We start from the raw sequence: 18,702 nt of genomic DNA, 5'->3' as shown, positions 1-18,702 counted from the left end.
TCCTACAGAAGGAATCGAGATAGATCTTTGAACTTGGAACTTTACACCCCAGGGGTCTTAATGTACACACTGGTTGGGAGTGTTATTTCTCCATTTGATATTTCTGTTTTTCTTTTTCGTTGTTTTTCTTCCTTTCTTGATTTGTTCTCTTTTTCTTTCTTCTAAATTTTTCATTTGTTATTTCTCTTTCTTTTTGCTTTATTTGTTCATCTTTTGCTTTATTTTTTTCACGATGCTATTATGTCCTGTTAACATGGAATAGGAATGTATTATTGTTGAAAATCCTTTTTGGATAGTATGTGCTTTTCCTGCTCTGACTGACTGAAAATAGTGACTTTTGTTTTTAATATTAATTTTAATGTTTCTAGATTATGTGGATTAGAAGTGTTACACATTTCTTCACTTATTTTCATATATATATATACACACATGTTAATTTTTTATATACACACATTGGGATTTATCTAATTGGTTGTTTGTAGTCCATTTGCTCCATTTTGGAGGTTGGTTACCTCTACAGTGGTTTACATGGATCCCATTGGTTATGGGCGAGTGGGTTTTGGGATAGATGAGTTAAAATCTCTAGTTGATGTGGTATTTAAGCGAAGCTTTCTTTTCTTATATATCTTTGATGGATTATATCTAACACATTATGGTGTATTTGAAACATCATGACTTAAGTAGGCGTGGTGATTTTTTTCACAGATTATAGGCGTGGAAATAAGAGGCTATAAACATGGGGAGTTTGTTATACTTTAATAGCTTGTCTGGTTTATATTTGATGTTTTTGTTTTGTTTTTATTTTTATTTTTTGTATGATCAGAAAAATTCTGAAAATCTTGATTGTTAATGTGGGGTCCTCAGCATCTTGTTGGTGTGCCCGTGTGTTTTAATGATGTGGATGTACCCAGTTCCTATGGGAGTACTTCCACTCATGGGGTTATACTTTGACGTTTTGTTGCACGATATGTTTGTTATTTTTTTATTATTTTATTTTGTTCTAGTGCCCTGTTAATTTGTTCTTTAACCACTGAGGACACAGTGTTCTATGACAACTTTCTATCTTGATGGCTGTAGTTCTATACTCAGCTGTTTTTGCGGGCATAGGCTGTTTGAATATAGATAAGCTTTCATACAATTGTATTAAGTGGTGTTTACATAAACAATGTTTACACCCACATCAGAATCACAGCGTGCCAGGGTGTGTATAGGTCATCTAGTCCCGCCCTTCATTTTGCGCTACACATATACAATGCTAAAAGACATTGAGACCTCTATTCTCCAGGTTGTGAAACATAGCGCTTCATTGTCACCTTGGGCTATATCTTTGTTGTTTGACTGCTTGACTTAACTCATTTGTGGTTTTGATCCCTTACTTTCCTTATGTAATGCGTCCCTAGTTATGGACCATGATTACTAAGACAATGGGCGTGTTTGGGCATACGGACACATACACATGATGAGATGATTGGTTGATTCTATTTGCCTCTAGATGATTGGTTGCAATACGGGATGCATTCTTTATTTGTGTTTGTGTTATGATAAATGCGTATATAGGGTTCTGTTTGTTTTGTGCACATAGTTTGACACTGTTCGCTCCACTGGGTATATCGCTGTGGTATCAATTACATATTTATATCAATATTTATTTATACATCTGTTTTAATCACACTTGACACAGTTAATTTATGTCACTCACACATTCGGATATTCACATTGGCTATCTAAAGGGTGTGTGTTGTATGAACGGTCTTGATTGGCTGTTCTCTTAGGGGAGGTTTTCTAGGTGCCTGTTAAAAGGCCTTATGTTTGCACAGTTTGTTTGTCAGAGGAAGGGACTGTTTCTGTCCCGAAACGTCACACTTGAATTAAAGTTTTTTTCTTGTTGTGACAGATGTCGCCAGACCAGTGAGTGCTTTTTTTCAAGAACTTTATATTACCACGCGGCACCCTGGCAGTTGTCGAAGGATAGTGAGAGTGCATACACACCAGTGGCTTATATATATATATATATATATATATATATATATATATATATATATATATATATATATATATATATATATATATATATATATATATATAAACATATTTAGACATGTATATGTATGTATCTCTATGTTAAAGCCTTTATCATTCGGCATTTATCATTGCACCAGCAGTTCTTGTGAACTGCTGTTGTAATGCCGCCTCCTGCAGATTCGTGACCAACCGGCCGCTAGAAGGGGGTGTCAACCCAATTGTATTCTATCGGGTTGATTTCTGTCCGTGGCCTCAGAGCAGGCAGACAGGTTATGGAGCAGCGGTCTTTAGACCGCTGCTTCATAATTTCTGTTTCTGGCAAGCCTAAAGACTCACCAGAAACATGGGGTATCAAGCTCCATATGGAGCTTGATAAATTGGCCCCCTTATCATTATGAATCTCACAGGTATTTGTGAATCTCACAGGTATGTCATGCATTGATTACTTAATGAGATGTCTGCCTGAGCTAATCAACATAACTTCCATGGGCTTCAAAAGTTTTAACCAAGCCATCAACACGGCGTTGTCCACCACACGCACACATGCACACACAGACACACAGGGTCTTCAGGGCCTTGGGGTCTGATGTGATTGAGATAGTCTGCATGATCTTAAGGTCTGATATAGCTTAGAGGGTATACAGAGCATTGCGGTGTGATTTGGCTTAGATGGTCTGTGGGGCCATGGGGTCTGATGTGAAAAGGCAAGTGATATGATATTGTTAATAGGTCTGCAGAACTTTGATATTACATGTTGCTGAAAGAGTTTGCAGGACCTTTTGATTTCATGTGCCACAGAGAGTCTGCAGCACTAGAGGTCTGGTATGGCAGACACGGTCTTCAGTATCAGGTGTCTGATCAGTGGCATGATGTTGCAAAGAGGTAAAGCAAGGTCAGGGGTCTGATGTATATATGAAGTTGAGATGGAATGCAGATACAGGGATCTAATCTGAGGCTTGGTCATAACCACATAGTTAACTCCCATTACCTGGTTCTTGTCCAATATATTGTGTAGGACAGCAGCCAACCCTACCCATAACTTGTCAGGATTTCAGGATATCACTAGCCAAGTACAAAAGCTAAAGAAGTCCCTTTTGATTATTTTCATGTAATGCAACTCTGACCCTGGCCATTTTTTGGAAATGTGGTAAAGGTTCTGAGAATATCTGTTTTAATTATAGTGCAAATAGTTCTGTGCTTGTGTATGTAAAATAAGCCTAGTAAAACATCTTGATTTTGCTAAAATGTTATGCATTTATAAACCACTTGTACCTGAAAACTGATGTAAGAATTTTCAACATTTCATCAAATGTCTCATGCCACATTGTTGCGCACAAATAGATCATAATGTTCTCTTTGGATCTGCAAAACAATAAATACAACAATAAATAAGTGTGTCTAAAATTATTAGTAAAATGGTTTCATTATCAATTGTTTTTAGGATATTATCCCTTCATTACTGGGAACTCAGAAAATAAATGGCACATGTATTCGATTCAGGTATCTTAATATGACGGCAGTGAATTAGATAGCAAGGTGCTAACTTTAAATGATGTCTTTATTTAAGTTATAAAGGAAATAAATGAATCCCATTTGAGATCCTGTGATAAAAATATTGTGTGTTTTAACAGTGATTTAAAGGGATATAGTGTTGGACTGGATGAGCTTAAAGGTGTATATTCATGTATTTATATGTGTGCACACATACCTACATACACATACATATGTATACACATACACATATATATATACATTTACACATACATACTTAAATGAGCTACACAGTTACCACAGTAAAATAATGCCTTTTAAAACAATCCCTGAGGGGCCTCATAATACTAACAAGGCATCTTATAGAATTTTGCCAGACCAGAGAGCTTTAGGCCCTTAGTACTTTGCCAGAATTGTGACATATTAGCAGATAACAGCGATAGTATGTTTTAGAATGCTAATCTGCATAATACAGTTACCTATCATCTTATTCACAATATTCTTTATTATATGGCATTGAACCTTTTAAAAGTCAGTAAATATATCTGAAACTACATTTATCTAAATAAACATTATATTTTCTCTTCTTACCTTTTTTTGTCCTGTTCTATATTTTTTAGTTTCACTCTTGTGTTGAGCAGCATTGATTGACCGACGAAGGCAGCTTCATATAATCGACGGACAAATAGTTGGCTTGTTCTTTCTATTCTTTGCACTTTCAATTTCCAAACATAACTTGTGCACATGATGAATCCTATATACCAGCATATTCCAGATATGCCAACCATGACAACATTTGACATTTGGTCAAAAGATAAAGTTTGACATAAGTTATAACATATTTCAAGGGACAGATTTTGAATGACAGTGTGACTATTGTCCACTGTGATATTGGTGAAATTGGAGCATAACATAGAGATACTGAAATTGCCTGTATTGACATATTGTTTTTCAGCTGTTTTATAGTGCACTGCGAAAACACTGCAAACTGCAATTTTCACTGCTATGGTTGTACTGACTAGAGGTAAAGCAAAACTTTGTCGAACTGAATGCATTTTGCATGCAACAACCCCAAACCAATGACAGGTTACAGAAGTTCCAGCTTGGATACCAAAAAGGCTGATCAGTAGCCAAACTTCGTTATTAGAAACAGTTTTTAGGTCAGACCATTCTTCTCCAATAATAGGGATGTAGCTTCCTACAAAGATTCCGGTGACAAGGATTCTAACAATACTACTGCATATGTACAAGATATCCAATGAGTTGCTTTTCGGCTTTACGTAGCTAAAGTTAAAAGTGTCAAAAAAAATTATAAAATTTTCACACCAGTTCACTGATATTATGATTGTTGCAAGCAATGCCAGTAAAAGATATAGAACAATGTTTGGTTTGCCCATGGCAATATATCCTACAAAAAACAATATGTACCCGATTACTAGAAAGACTAGAGATAGTATAGGAACGGTTAATTTCCAAGTTGGCCTCCTGATATGGGAAATCATCTGCATAACTGAGGGAACGAAGCACACACTGTTAAGAATCATTATATTGCTAATAATGTTGAAGTGCGGCATGGCTACTATTGTCAGGATCGATGTTCCAAGCGCAATAATGCCATCAATAATGCAAACCTGAAAGACAAATTATTTACCAGTGTGAAACAGTCTCTTTTGTACCAATATGGATATAATAATATGAATTATATTTAAAAAAAATCTTATATATATATATATATATATATATATATATATATATATATATATATATATATATATATCACAGCCAAGAATAAGTTCTGTGTCTCATTTTTGAATTGCAAATGTATGCTTATTTTCTTTTCTGCATATATTATACTTGTGCTAGTGAGACTCTACTCCATTCATTATGGTGGGCAGATCAGGGAAATGGAGCCCAATGTCGGCTACTCTCTAACATATTTCTGCCCACATCCTGAAAGGAATAGGAAGCTGTGAGGTATAACAAATGGCAGAAATAAATAAATTAGATGAGTGACACAATGATAATGTGTGATAATTAAGGGACTAACACTTAGAATATAAAACTAACCTAACTACAGTGTTGTTTATATTGGACAAGCCACTTAAATATATCAATAGATAATAAGCTGCAACATTATACAAATTGGATAAAGGCTGTGACACACTGAGAGCAAAGTGGCGCTCAGCGTGTCCTGCCTTTTCATCTCTGCATGCTCAGCCGCATAAGGTCGCATAGCCTTAAAGGTTGTGACACACTGCAAGCGATGCAGTGCAAGGCGAAGCAGCTGCTTCGCTTCTGAAGTTCAAATATTTCAACTCTTGAGCGCTCAGCTACGTGATCTGACGCGGCTGAGTGCGCAGAGATGAAAAGGCAGGATACACTGAGCACTCACAGCCGCGTCATCATGCTGCTCGCCGCATCGCTTGCAGTGTGTCACAGCCTTAACAGTCTGGATTAATGTTAGTAGGGGCTAACCTGTGAGCATCACATGACCAACAAACAAAATGAAAAAAAAGGAACACCAACTTTTTTCTCTATAAATACATTTCAAATGGACACTACTTTAGCAAAATATATGCCATTACTAATGTTTGCACATGTCCTTCAAACATTAGTAATGACATATATTTTCAAACCTGTATATACACACTGGAAACTTATTCACAGGGTTATATTTATAAGCACTTGTGAAGTTGCTGATGGACCTTGCTGTATAGGTGAGATTATGTCCTGATTCATTGAATGTCACTTAATCTATCTTTTCCAGTGTTTCGTTAATGGGTGTTTCAACTATTTACATTTATAGTTAAAGGGCCACTAAACCCCAAATTTTTCTTTCATGATTCAGACAGAGAATACAATTTTAAACAACATTGCAATTTACTTCTATTATCTAATTTGCTGCAATCTTTAGATATCCTTTGTTAAATAAATAGCAATGCACATTGGTGAGCCAATCACATGAGGCAACTATGTGCAGCCACCAATCAGAAGCTACCGAGCATATCTAGATATGCTTTTCAGGAAAGAATATCAAGAGAATGAAGCAAATTAGATAATAGAAGTAAATTAGAAAGTTGTTTAAAATGGTATTCTCTATCTGAATCATGAAAGAAAAAAATTGGGTTTAATGTCCCTTTAAGTGAGGTTCCTAGTAGATAAAATCTCACACATAAAATATGCAAATATTTTACAATAACAAAAATTAACATACATTGGGGCCCATTTAACAAGCTTCGTAGGGAGCTTGTGGGCCCGTGTTTCTAAAGACCGCTGCTCCATAACCCTTTCCGTCTGCTCTGAGCAGGCGACCGATTGGCCGCGAGTCTGCAGGGGGCGGCGTTGCACCAGCAGCTCTTGTGAGCTGCTGGTGCAATGCTGAATACGGAGAGCGTATTGCTCTCCGCATTCAGCGAGGTCTTGCGGACCTGATCCGCAGTGTCGGATCAGGTCCGCAAGACCTTTCTTAAATAGGGGCCATTATATAAATTACTTTGCGAGAGTGTTCTTTATCTGTTGGAGTAGTAATTATTGTCTACATTGCAAGCAAATCATATTTGTTTTATAATCTCCCTGGGCATTCTGGAAGGTTCTGATGGCATGGCCTGGATTTTTCACCTATACTTTAGCCAAGCATGCAGAATTCATAAAGACTTTTATTTCCTTTGTGAAGTATTCCATCTAATGGTTTAACGCAGAGCTGATGAGGTTGTCTATTTTTTTTTTGCCTTCAAGTTCTTTGTTGAATATGCTAGAGTGAATTGTTTTATAAAGTTATCATCTTAGTTTTAATTTATTTGTATTTTTTTCTGTGATGCTGGTATCCTTTTGCATTAGAATTTGTTATGCACTAAGAAGTAAACAGTTACGAGATTGATAGATAAATAACAAAAATGTATGCAAGATATTATTTTCACCAACACATATTGACTCTGGGACATTGAATTCAGCAGAAAATAAATGAACCAGATACAGAGAAGGTTAACAATCAGTTCCCTGACATCACATGTGAGCTGCACTGAATAGTTAAAGGGACATGTTACTAATTGTTTTCGGTCTATCATGTAAAAAAGAGCAACAGTTACATATATTAAAAATATATTTTTGTATTTAAAAAGTAAAAGCTTTTTGAATTTAAGGAGAAACGAAGGAGGTGCACAATTATGTGCAATTGGGTCATGGACTCTACAGCTCAGTGTCTGACAGGCCCCCTCTCCCCCCCAAAAAAATGGATTATTAATTGGACATTAAACACCTCTTTGTTTTTAAAAAATTGTGCTAATTTTACCATTCCTATAGAAGCCAAAAAGCTAAATCTGTAACCTGAGCTTTCAAACTACTGCAAACTGTCTAAACCGACAATTTATGTACAGCATTTGCAGGTTATATGATTTACTTTTTGGCCTCCAAAGGAGCGTGGGGTAAACGCAGGTTTTGTTCCCCACAAAAGCAAGGACCATCCATTTCTCAAAAACGAAAATTCAGTTTCTCAAAAGTGAAAGCTCTGCATTACAGTTTGAAACATTCTATTTTAAACAATGAAAATGTCGAACATAATCTCGTCTGAACGACAAAACCCATCAGCAGCTCATTGTATCTATCAGTTCTTATATGTTATATTACATTTTACAGACTAAATTTAAAGTTTGTCAACTTACTTTGAGCACAACCGATATATGGGGGCACAGAGAATGACTGAATATAACCTTCCATAAGCTCTTCAGTAATATTAAAATGTTCGGTACTATCAATACTGCTCCAATAATGAGTACTCCAAAAGGTCTGTTTGAAAGGTTCCATGATTTTTCTAGACTCGTCACACTCGTCATCATAATGAGAAATAAAAGAGAAATCTAAAAAAAAAAAAAAAAAAAAAGGGAAATTAGTTCCGGGGTTTACCCATGAGAATTTTTTTTTTGTGTGTTTAAACCAATCCTTAGGTATCACATACAAGTCCAGATTTAAAGGGACATTTAGGGCTCCATGTACTAAGCAGTCAGCGAGCTACCCGCAACAAATCTTGCATCAAAACTCGCAAACTGATATGTACAAAGCCGCCAACTATGTTAAAACTCGCATCTTTAAAATTGCGAGCGTACTTATCCGCCAAACCTCGCTACCTCTCCATTTTTCACTGTAATTAGACACATTTGACCACCAACTCGCCAAAAACGAATGTACTAAAAAATCTATTTGTCCGCTCGCGTCAATTTCCGCCCCCACCTCGTTATTTTTGCCTCGCCACCTTTTAGGTGGTGGGCAAGGTAGAAAACAATAGGAAAGTCACTCTAGACGCCAGTCTAGACATATATAAAAGGCAGTAATATCAGCATTGTACTTACATTGTTCATTTCAGCAGCTATGGAGAGAATTCTGTATTTGTTTATTCTCTGTGTGATGCAAATCCGGGCTAGAAGACAGAATACTGGAAATTTCGCTAATCGAATTGTTAGAAGAAGGAGAGTTTGTGTCCCCCGTGTATTCCTTCCACGGGTTGGTTTGCACGGCCTTTCTGACCGAGAGATCATAAGGAGATTCAGGCTTGATCGTGAATCCATATTACACCTGTATCGAGAGATTGAAGATCATTTGGAGCCGATGACGGCTCGTTCACAAGCTATTCTGAAACTATTAGCTGCATTGCATTTTATGGCAACAGGCTCCTTTCAGGCAGTTTCTAGCGTCATTATTGGAATGAGTCAATCTGCTTTTTCACGCCACTTATCCAAAGTCATTGGGGCTATGATGGTTATTTTTCATCGATATGTTTGTTTGCCATCTACCCCTGAAGAATGGCAATCTATAAAGTCAAATTTCTATAGGATGGCTGGGATGCCCAATGTCCTAGGTGCCATAGACTGTACCCATGTTGCTGTAAGACCACTTCAAGCTCGTGAGGAGATCTATAGGAATAGAAAGCATTTCCATTCCTTGAATGTCCAGATGGTCTGTGACCCCAACATGAGGATTATCAGTGTCCGTTCTAACTTTCCTGGCTCCTGTCATGATTCTTACATCTTAAGGCAGACTGGCTTATACCGGAAGTTCGAGGACGGAAATATGCCTGAAGGATTGCTTCTAGGTAAGCATAACTGGCGTCTAATTTGTCTCTCATTTCAATGTACAAAAATTGCGCCCAATTTGTCGACTGTAATCTGTATATTTTAAATTTGTATTGTATAGTTCTCAATCTTTATAATTATTCTTATATTAATATTTATATTTATTATATCTTCTATTAGGAGATGGAGGGTACTCATGTACAGAATGGCTGTTGACTCCCTATAACAACCCACAGACCAGAAGTCAAGTACGTTTCAATGAAGCTCACCGATCTACCAGGGGGGTTATTGAGAGGACTTTCGGTCTTTTGAAAATGCGGTTTCGATGTCTTGATCGTTCTGGTGGTGCTATGCAGTATGCACCTGAGAAAGTTGCAAAAATTATATTGGTTTGCTGCATACTGCACAATATAGCAATAAAAAGAGGCTGTCCATTAGAAGATGAAGATACCATAGATGCTGATGATTTACCAGAAGAAATATGTGTAGAACAAGCTAATAGGCGTGGTATGGCAACAAGGGACATGGTTTCAGAACAATATTTTGAAGATTAAAGTTTCAGTTGATCAATAAAAAAACTTTCTTTATTAACTTGTCTTCTACTTTTTTTTAAGAATTAAGGTTATTAAAAATCACTCATGATAAACAGTTAAATACATAACAGTTGTTGCTCTTCAATTATCAAAGGTTTCAAATAAATAAAGTTTATGATCAAAGTTATTACAGACACTATATTATAGGTAATACATTGTCTTTGTGACATCACACTAGTGTCTACAGCTGCTCTCACTCTTTTACATAATGTGATTAGTGTAGTGTAATGTAATCCCTCCATAGCTGATGCTAATTCATTGTATTGTGTCATTGAATTGTAGCTGTAACAAGCGACAGTATATTCCAAAGTACTTTATGTTTTCAGATAGGATTTTTGAGTTAAAAAAGACTTGCTAATTTGCTTTGTTTTATTCTAATCTCAATTTTTAACAGCTACTAGGTTGTCCGATATTCCAATTAAAAATACCTTAAGGGCTTACTCTTAACACTTATTTTCTTATCCTTAATAATATCTACTTCCATTCAAGATTTGTTAAAAGAATATTGGCATATAGAAAATAATGGAAAATAAATTATTTTATTACAAAATTACAATCTTGAAACATTATATATTAAATATTATTAATAACAATTGTAAACCAAAGTAAATTTTAATACATATCAACACATCTGAAACAAAGAAAATGTTTAAAAACAAAATAACAATTGTAAACCAAAGTAAATTTTAATACATATCAACACATCTGAAACAAAGAAAATGTTTAGAAACAAAATATCATTTGTAATAGCTATAAACATTGATTCAATTTACAAACCTTCATAAAATACATTAATCTACATATACATTATATTTTTTTAAATTTTTCGGGGATACATATCTAGATCAATGCGCTAATTATTGACATAACGATTAATCACGTCATCGTCAAACATGTCGCGTCCTGAACCTTTTGGTGCTGGAGAATTGGTGATATTAGTTTATGCCATGGATAAATATTTCCCTAAACGGATTGGTGGTGTGAGGGCAGTGAGACAGGAATGCAGAGACAAAATTATATACGAGATGCTGAGAAGAATGCATCGTATTTCAAAAATTAAAAGAACAAGACGACAGTGTCTTAGAAAATATAGTGATTTGAAGAGAAGAGAATCGAAGTACTATAAATCTATTCGAAGATTGATAAGGACATGTAAGTTCCAAAATTATATATGAAATTATTTTTTATAATATAAAATAAGGATGGTATTTTTGAACTGCGTCATCATTGACGAATCAAGGACAATATTATTTTCTGAGTGTTGCTTTAACTATATTAGTATATACAATTGCAACAAGCTACAAAAGTAAGCATGCAGAACTGAGTTAGTAGATTACAATTTAACTATATTACTATATACACTTAAAAGGTTAGAAAAGTTAGCATAGAAAACAGAGTTAGTAGAGTAAAATATAACTATATTAGTATATACCATTGAAACATCTTCTAAAAGTAAGCATGCAGAACTGAGTTAGTAGAATAAAATATAAATATATTACTATATACCATTGAAACATGTTAGAAAAGGAAGCATGCAGAACTGAATAAGTATAGTAAAATGTAATTGCCATTTTAACCAACTTTACAATGTACTCCTATCATCAAATTTATTTTCATTCTCTTTGTATCTGTATTGGAAAAGCAATAATTTCAGTTTAGATGCAGGCACATTGTGTGTGAAAACATTATTGTGTTCTTCTTTTCTTATTGGTTGGTAAATCCATGCACCAATAAAGAAGTGTTTTATATTCTATAGAACCAAAAACGTAGATGGCTTTTTTTTATATAAAAAAAATATTAGAGAATGAAGCAAATTTAAAATTGAAGTGAATTATACATTTTTTTTTAAATGGCATGTTCTATTACAATCCCAATTGAAAAAAAATTGGTTCAGTGTCCAATTATTGTAATTGTAGTTTTAAGCATAATTTTTATGTTTTGAAAATAAAAAATTACTTGGATTAATTACATTTATTTTTTAAATTCAAAATTTTTTTTTATATGTTTTTTTTTTTATAGATATGAAAAGTAGGAGAATGAAGTGTGAACAGCCACCACGCTACCTCAGATCAATGTTGGTGCAAACACCCAGAAGTGAAGCTCTTTCTCCACCTTTGCCAATAACACTATTGGATATTGAATTATCTCCCAAACCTTATGAAGTTTTTCATAAAAACACACAGACAGGTAATGACTTATTATTTAAGTTTTAAATAATATATTTTAGGTTTTGGATTTAATAGTATTCTATCTTTATCTTTGTAATTACGTTCATAGATATTACCATGGAAGACATGGAAAATAGTATGGAAATGGAAGATTTTCAAAATCCTGATAGTGTGCCAATATTTGAAGCCTTGAGTACAGATGATACTCAACCAAGGATAGAAGTTTTAACAACAATGATGGTAGATAAAGGTATGTTTCATATTCAGTAATCTTAAATCTAAGAAAATCTAAGTTTTAACTAATACATATTGTATATTTCTACTAAGAGTTGGCTCAGATGAAAGCTTTAAAGGAGTGGACATAAGTGTAGAAGCCAATATAGTAGATAACCTAGATAACAGCGCATCAGGAGGTAATATTTGTGATTAAATAAACCATATTATACACTGCATATGTATATGTAAATGGAATTACATTTTTCTTTGCCTTTATTTTTCTACAGATTTATCTTCAACATCAACTACTGAAACTGAAGACAAAAGTACTCAGAGTTGTCTTGAAGATCATGTTAAACAAAAAATTTCTAAAATTAGGGCAACTTTGGGAATGTTAATGGAGCAAGTAGATTTTTTATACCGTAAATATGTTATTTGATTTAATTTTTTGTTTTGTCATGATGATTGTCAGAAGAATGACAATCAATAAATGAGAAAAACTTTTTTGGTGAAGAATCAATAGTGATTTTGAATTTATGTAAATAAACCTTTTTTTTGGGGCATAAATTTTTTTTGTCTTTATTAAACAATAACATTTTAAACTTAAAGAACACAAATAATAACTAATTAAAAAATATATCGAAGAAAACAATTAACATAAAATAAAACTTTAGGGACTAAGGTGTTATAAATAATAAATGAAATGTTCACTGCAGACGTGGCCTCTTTGGGTCTGTTGCATCCTCCCTTTCACTGACAATAGACAACAGAGATTGTAATGTCCTTTCACTGATGGATAAAGCTCTGTTAATTTGCAGGTTTTTCTCTTCATCCATCCGCCTCTGCCACTGGAACATTTCTCTTTGCAGCTGTAATTTCTGCCTTTCAATGTCATTCCTTTGCATTTCCAGTTCAATTTTTTTTTCTGACAGAGCTGCCCAGCGGTCAATATTAGTGTTAATAATATTTTGCATATCTCTGTGGTCCTCTCTGTATTGCCTTGCAAGGGTCAACATTTCCCTTAATCCCACATCGGCCAATAGTCCTTCTGCCTGTGTATTATCAATATTTACACCACCTGTTTCCAGTGCAATTGGTTGTGCCTGTGTTTCAACAGGTTCCTCCAGGTTTTCCGGTGTGTGTATTTCATCCGGTTGTGCATCTCCACATTCTTCAAGAATATCTGGAGTCTCGCTTCCATCATGCCCTCCTGGTGGTTCATCTTGAATGGGATTTTCCACTATTGGCATGAGATTGATAGTGATCTCCCTTGATGAGTTTTCTTCTTCTAGATCAAGACATAACAAATTGTTAGTAAATAAAAATAAAATTTTCTAAAAACACTTGCATAAATAGAATAGAAGGAGAGAGCAGATACAACAGTCATACACAAATTTAAGTTATATTATATATATATACATATGTGATACATACCATCAAATAATGGAGATGAATGTCCAGTCAATCTCTGAACAAGACATCCAAATCACCTATAAAAAAATAAATAAAATAAAAACGTTTTTTTAGTCAATGTAACCATATATTCAAACGCTATTACATTCAGTGAAATTTCTATTAGTAAAATTATTAATGAAAATGTACTTTGCAATTAACTGGACACTGAACCAAAAATAATATTTTTGAGAATAAGATATATAGCATGGAATTTCAATCAACTTTCTAATGTAATACTATGATCAATTCTCAAAAAGAAAATAATGATAACATTTAAACCCATTAGAAAGTTGCTTACAATTGCGTGCATACTCTACATGAATCCTCATTTAAAATAATTTGTACAGTGTCCCTTTCATGAAAATCTAAGATCATTGCTATTTGTCCTTCAAATTCCATTCCATCTGTAAAAGATCTCGAACTCGATTATGTCAATAATGACATGTGACATTTTTTTTTCCAAAAATAAAAATAAATATTTGATAGATAAAAGAGATAAAACACACAACATTGAAATTATTCATTACATTTGTAAATTACTTACCAGTTGCTCTGCCAACACTAGTTTCTGGAGTGCTGGTCCTTACATTAGGAAGTGTGTCCACCGATGAAGTAGTGTGTGTAACATTAGATGTGGAGCGTATGAATTGGCCATGTGAAAAACTGGCCGAAGGTTTGGAACCAGCTGCACTGGGTGGTCTGGAAACAGCAGAAGACGAAGTAGAACAAGTGGGCACTTCGTTGTTGCTCCTCACAGGCTCTGCTTGTGTTGTTGGTGTTGCTTTAAAAAAATAAATAAAAAAAAAATGAATACTTTATTTTAAAAAAAAATTCTAGTTTAAACTGAAAGCTAAAAGTGTTAATAATAATATAATCACAGCAGTGAATGAAGGCTCAATCATTAAAGGGACATGCCACCCACATTTTTTCTTTTATGATTTAGAAAAAGAATGCAATTATAAACATCTTTCTAATTTACTTATATTAGCTAATTTGTTTTATTCTCTTGATATTCTTTGATGAAAAGCATATCTAGATATGATCACTAGCTGCTGATTGGTTGCTGCACAAAGAAGCCTCGTGTGATTGGCTCACCATGTGCATTTCTTTTTCTTCAACTAAGAATATCTAGAAAATGAAGCAAAATAAATAATGGAAGTAAATTGTAATGTTGTTTAAATTTCTATTCTCTATCTGAATCATGAAAGAAAGATTTTGGGTTTACTGGCCCTTTAAAGGGACATGAACAAATAAAATTTCCTCTCGAAATCTCATAAGAAAATGCTTTCTCAAAAATATTTAATTGTATTATGTTTTTGGCTTCATTGGATTGATATACTTTGATGAAAAGCAAATCTATACAGGCAAAGTAAATGATCATTGGTTGATGCACATAGATGGGTCATATGACTGCGTCAACTATGTGCATAGCTATGTCTGAAAAAAGTATATGTTTAGAAAGCGGAGAACAATTATATATTCTAATTTTGAAAGATGTTAAAAATAATATTCTATACTCAAATAACGCCACATGGAAGTCAATAGAGCAGAGATTTAAGAAGGCATGTGATCTGGGGTCAGTCTCATGATTAATGTCGAACATACCATGTTACACAACATCTATATTTTTGTAATAGTTTCAAAATACATTATTTCTATTGTCATTATCTCTTTAAGGAGTTTCTATGCAATACTGGTTTGTAAATGAACACATGGGTGTTATCTTTAGGGATCACTATATTTATAATCAACAAATGTATATTTCCGTTATAGCTATAAAAAAAGGCAGTATAACAACCCTATTATTGTACAATCCCTTATACATATATGCGACATAAATGATTACAGTATTTGGGGCCTAAATGGCCTATATAGATTCACATACGGAAGCGTAAGAAGTCAGATCATGTTATTTTTAAGAAATATATATTGGAGACAATGAGCTATCATAATTTAAGAAACATTTTTGCATCAATTATGTTGTACATTTACCTCTTAAATCACTGTAACAATCATCCGTTATGCCAGTGATGATCTCTGGTCCCAGACGCTGAACAAGCTTCTACTCATAATCATTGAGGTCTGCCACATATGCTGGTCCACCTCCGGTAGCACGTGCCAAATTTTTTTCTCTGGCCAATTTAGCTTTGGCGAAACGTTTAATGTCGTTGTAACGCTTTTTCAGCTGATTGACATCCTTTTTTCCTGGACCCTGGGCACTAACAGCATCGCTGATCCTTTGCCAGATCTGCTTCCTCCTTGAAAAATTTGTCTGTTTGACACGACATCCAAACAAATAATCATAAGAGTCAATAATCATGTCAATCAAAACGACGTTTTGCTGATGAGAAAAGTGAGGATTCTTGGATTTTGAAGTGGTTTCAGATCCAGATGAAGCCATATCAAATTTGTAAATAAAGATCACAAAAAATAACGCTCTGTAATCACTCTCCAAAAATTTTGGAACAATAATAAAGTTGTTTAGAAAAGTTGTACATTTATAGGAGCAAAATTCTATTCCCGCGACTACTATGACGTTCGTGACACCTTGCATGTCACGTGTTAACAATTGGCCAGACAATTCAACTGAAAGTTAAGTACATCAGCTTAGTCGCGGCGAGCGAGACGTCAAATTTATCAATATTCCGCCACTGCTCGCGGCGGGCTAGACGTGTCTATTTATTGTGGGATTATTAGTACATAGCAACAGCGGACACCATTTCGCCCGCGGCGAGTAACGGCGAGTTTAGCCGCGTCTACAATGACGGATGAATTGACGGCTTAGTACATGGAGCCCTAAATCAGAAATTTGTAGTAGAACTGTGCAATGTACACGTTTGCAAACATGCCTATAGAAAGAGTATACATTGTTATTTAATTTATTAAGTGCATTCCTGTCTTGTACATGTTCCTTATTTTGCTCTACAAGCTACTAATAGCTTTGAAGAATATGTAATACACGTTTTTTGAGAATGCATAATTATTGCATACAGTTTTTCTAATTATATATGATAGGTATGCCTCTTTAAGGATATTGTAGCTCTTGCCAATGCTGGTTAATCAGAAAGAATGAGCCTAATTCTCACAAATATATGTATGATGAACTCATTTTTAACTGTAAATTAGTATTGAGGACTAGAGCATAACATCAGTGCTAAATAATATGTGATAGGGGTTGTACAAAAGATTTGCTTTTTTTAATATTATTTTTGACAAACATTTAATTTTATTTTTTTGTGAATTATTATATTAAAGGACCAGTAAATACAGTAGATTTGCATAATCAACATGTGTATGATAAAAAGACAATGCAATAGCACTCTAAAGTTTAAATGAGTAGCAGTTTTTTTTCTGACAAATTTCAGTTATGTCTATTTCTACTCCTCCTGTATCATGTGACAGCCATCAGCCAATCACAAATGCAAATACATATATTCTGTAAATTCTTGCACATGCTCAGTAGGAGCTGGTGACTCAAAAAGTGTAAATATAAAAAGACTTTGCATGTTTTGTTAATGGAAGTAAATCTGAAAGTGGTTTCAAATTGCATGCTGTATCTGAATCATGAAGTTTTCCTTTAAAAAATACTTTATACTAGTATTTCTCAGTATAATTATTATACTATATTTTCCAAAAATGTATTTAATTTCACATGGTACATGATTCATTACTTCTGTATCTGCTATACAATATATGCAAACCTAATAAAACTTCATTATAACCTGAAAAAATGAGTAAAGGGCCAACATAAAATAAATGCAAACTATTAATTATATTATATAAATTAAGTATAAGAAAACGCACACACACACTAAAGCTCATGATAAAAAGGTTCAGAGGGAAAATGTGATAAGCCAGAAGCAAGTAAAACTATATTGACCAGTTTAGGATAATCATAAAGACATATAATAGTTTCATCCAAAATCCAGCATTATTATTTTAGTTGTGTACATGTTTCATAGGTTAATAGTATGATTTGAGCTATGTTTTTTAAACTCTCTCTTATTAAATCAGAAAACAATAATGTTTATTAAACTGGGCATGTGCACAAATGTAAATGGACATAAAAGTATAAAATTAAAATGCTTTAATGTGTTTGAGCATTTTATTACTGTTACTTGTATATAAATATGTGTACAGGTATAATCCCTCCAGAGCAGCAATGCACTAATGGGAGCCAGCTGAAGAAATCTGGTAAGCCAATGATAAGGGAAATGTGTGTGTATAGGCACCAGCTAGTTCCCAGTAGTGCATTGCAGCTCCTGAGCCTACCTAGGTATGCTTTTTAACAAAGAATATCAAGAGAATAAAGCAAATTTGCTAACAGAAGTACAATAAAAAGTCTCTTAAAATTGCATGCTCTATCTAAACCATGAAAGTATAATTTTGATTTTCATGTCCCATTAAAAAGCTTTGTTAAAAGCAGAAATGCCATTCAAAATGGTACAAGGATGAAATTTCAAGTAGTCATTGTTGTGTAATTAGTTAAATCCCAAACTATGGCCCCAATTTATCAAAGGTCTTGCGGACCTGATCCGACACTGCGGATCAGGTCCGCAAGACCTCGCTAAATGCGGAGAGCAATACGCTCTCCGCATTTAACATTGCACCAGCAGCTCACAAGAGCTGCTGGTGCAACGCCGCCCCCTGCTGACTCACGGCCAATCGGCTGCCAGCAGGGAGGGGTCAATCAAC

The 18,702-nt window shown here is 34.3% G+C and overlaps 1 protein-coding gene across 1 annotated transcript in view; it reads right to left on the bottom strand.

Annotated features, from left to right (window-relative positions):
* Nucleotides 1-18,702, bottom strand: part of LOC128657824 (chitin synthase chs-2-like) — a 118,095-nt gene that overhangs the window by 84,525 nt on the left and 14,868 nt on the right. Inside the window, exons 4-7 of the mRNA XM_053712244.1 lie at nucleotides 8,172-8,366; nucleotides 4,840-4,921; nucleotides 4,105-4,797; nucleotides 3,295-3,384 (exon numbers count right to left, since the gene is read on the bottom strand). Of these exons, the coding sequence (XP_053568219.1) occupies nucleotides 3,295-3,384; nucleotides 4,105-4,797; nucleotides 4,840-4,921; nucleotides 8,172-8,366 (1,060 nt within the window). The remainder of the gene's footprint in view (nucleotides 1-3,294; nucleotides 3,385-4,104; nucleotides 4,798-4,839; nucleotides 4,922-8,171; nucleotides 8,367-18,702) is intronic.

This window comes from Bombina bombina, chromosome 4 (assembly GCF_027579735.1).
Source record: "Bombina bombina isolate aBomBom1 chromosome 4, aBomBom1.pri, whole genome shotgun sequence".
In the NCBI taxonomy this organism is placed as follows: Eukaryota; Metazoa; Chordata; class Amphibia; order Anura; family Bombinatoridae; genus Bombina; species Bombina bombina.
The sequence above is the reverse complement of the archived record's forward strand: the minus strand, read 5'-3'. Positions and strand labels throughout refer to the sequence as shown.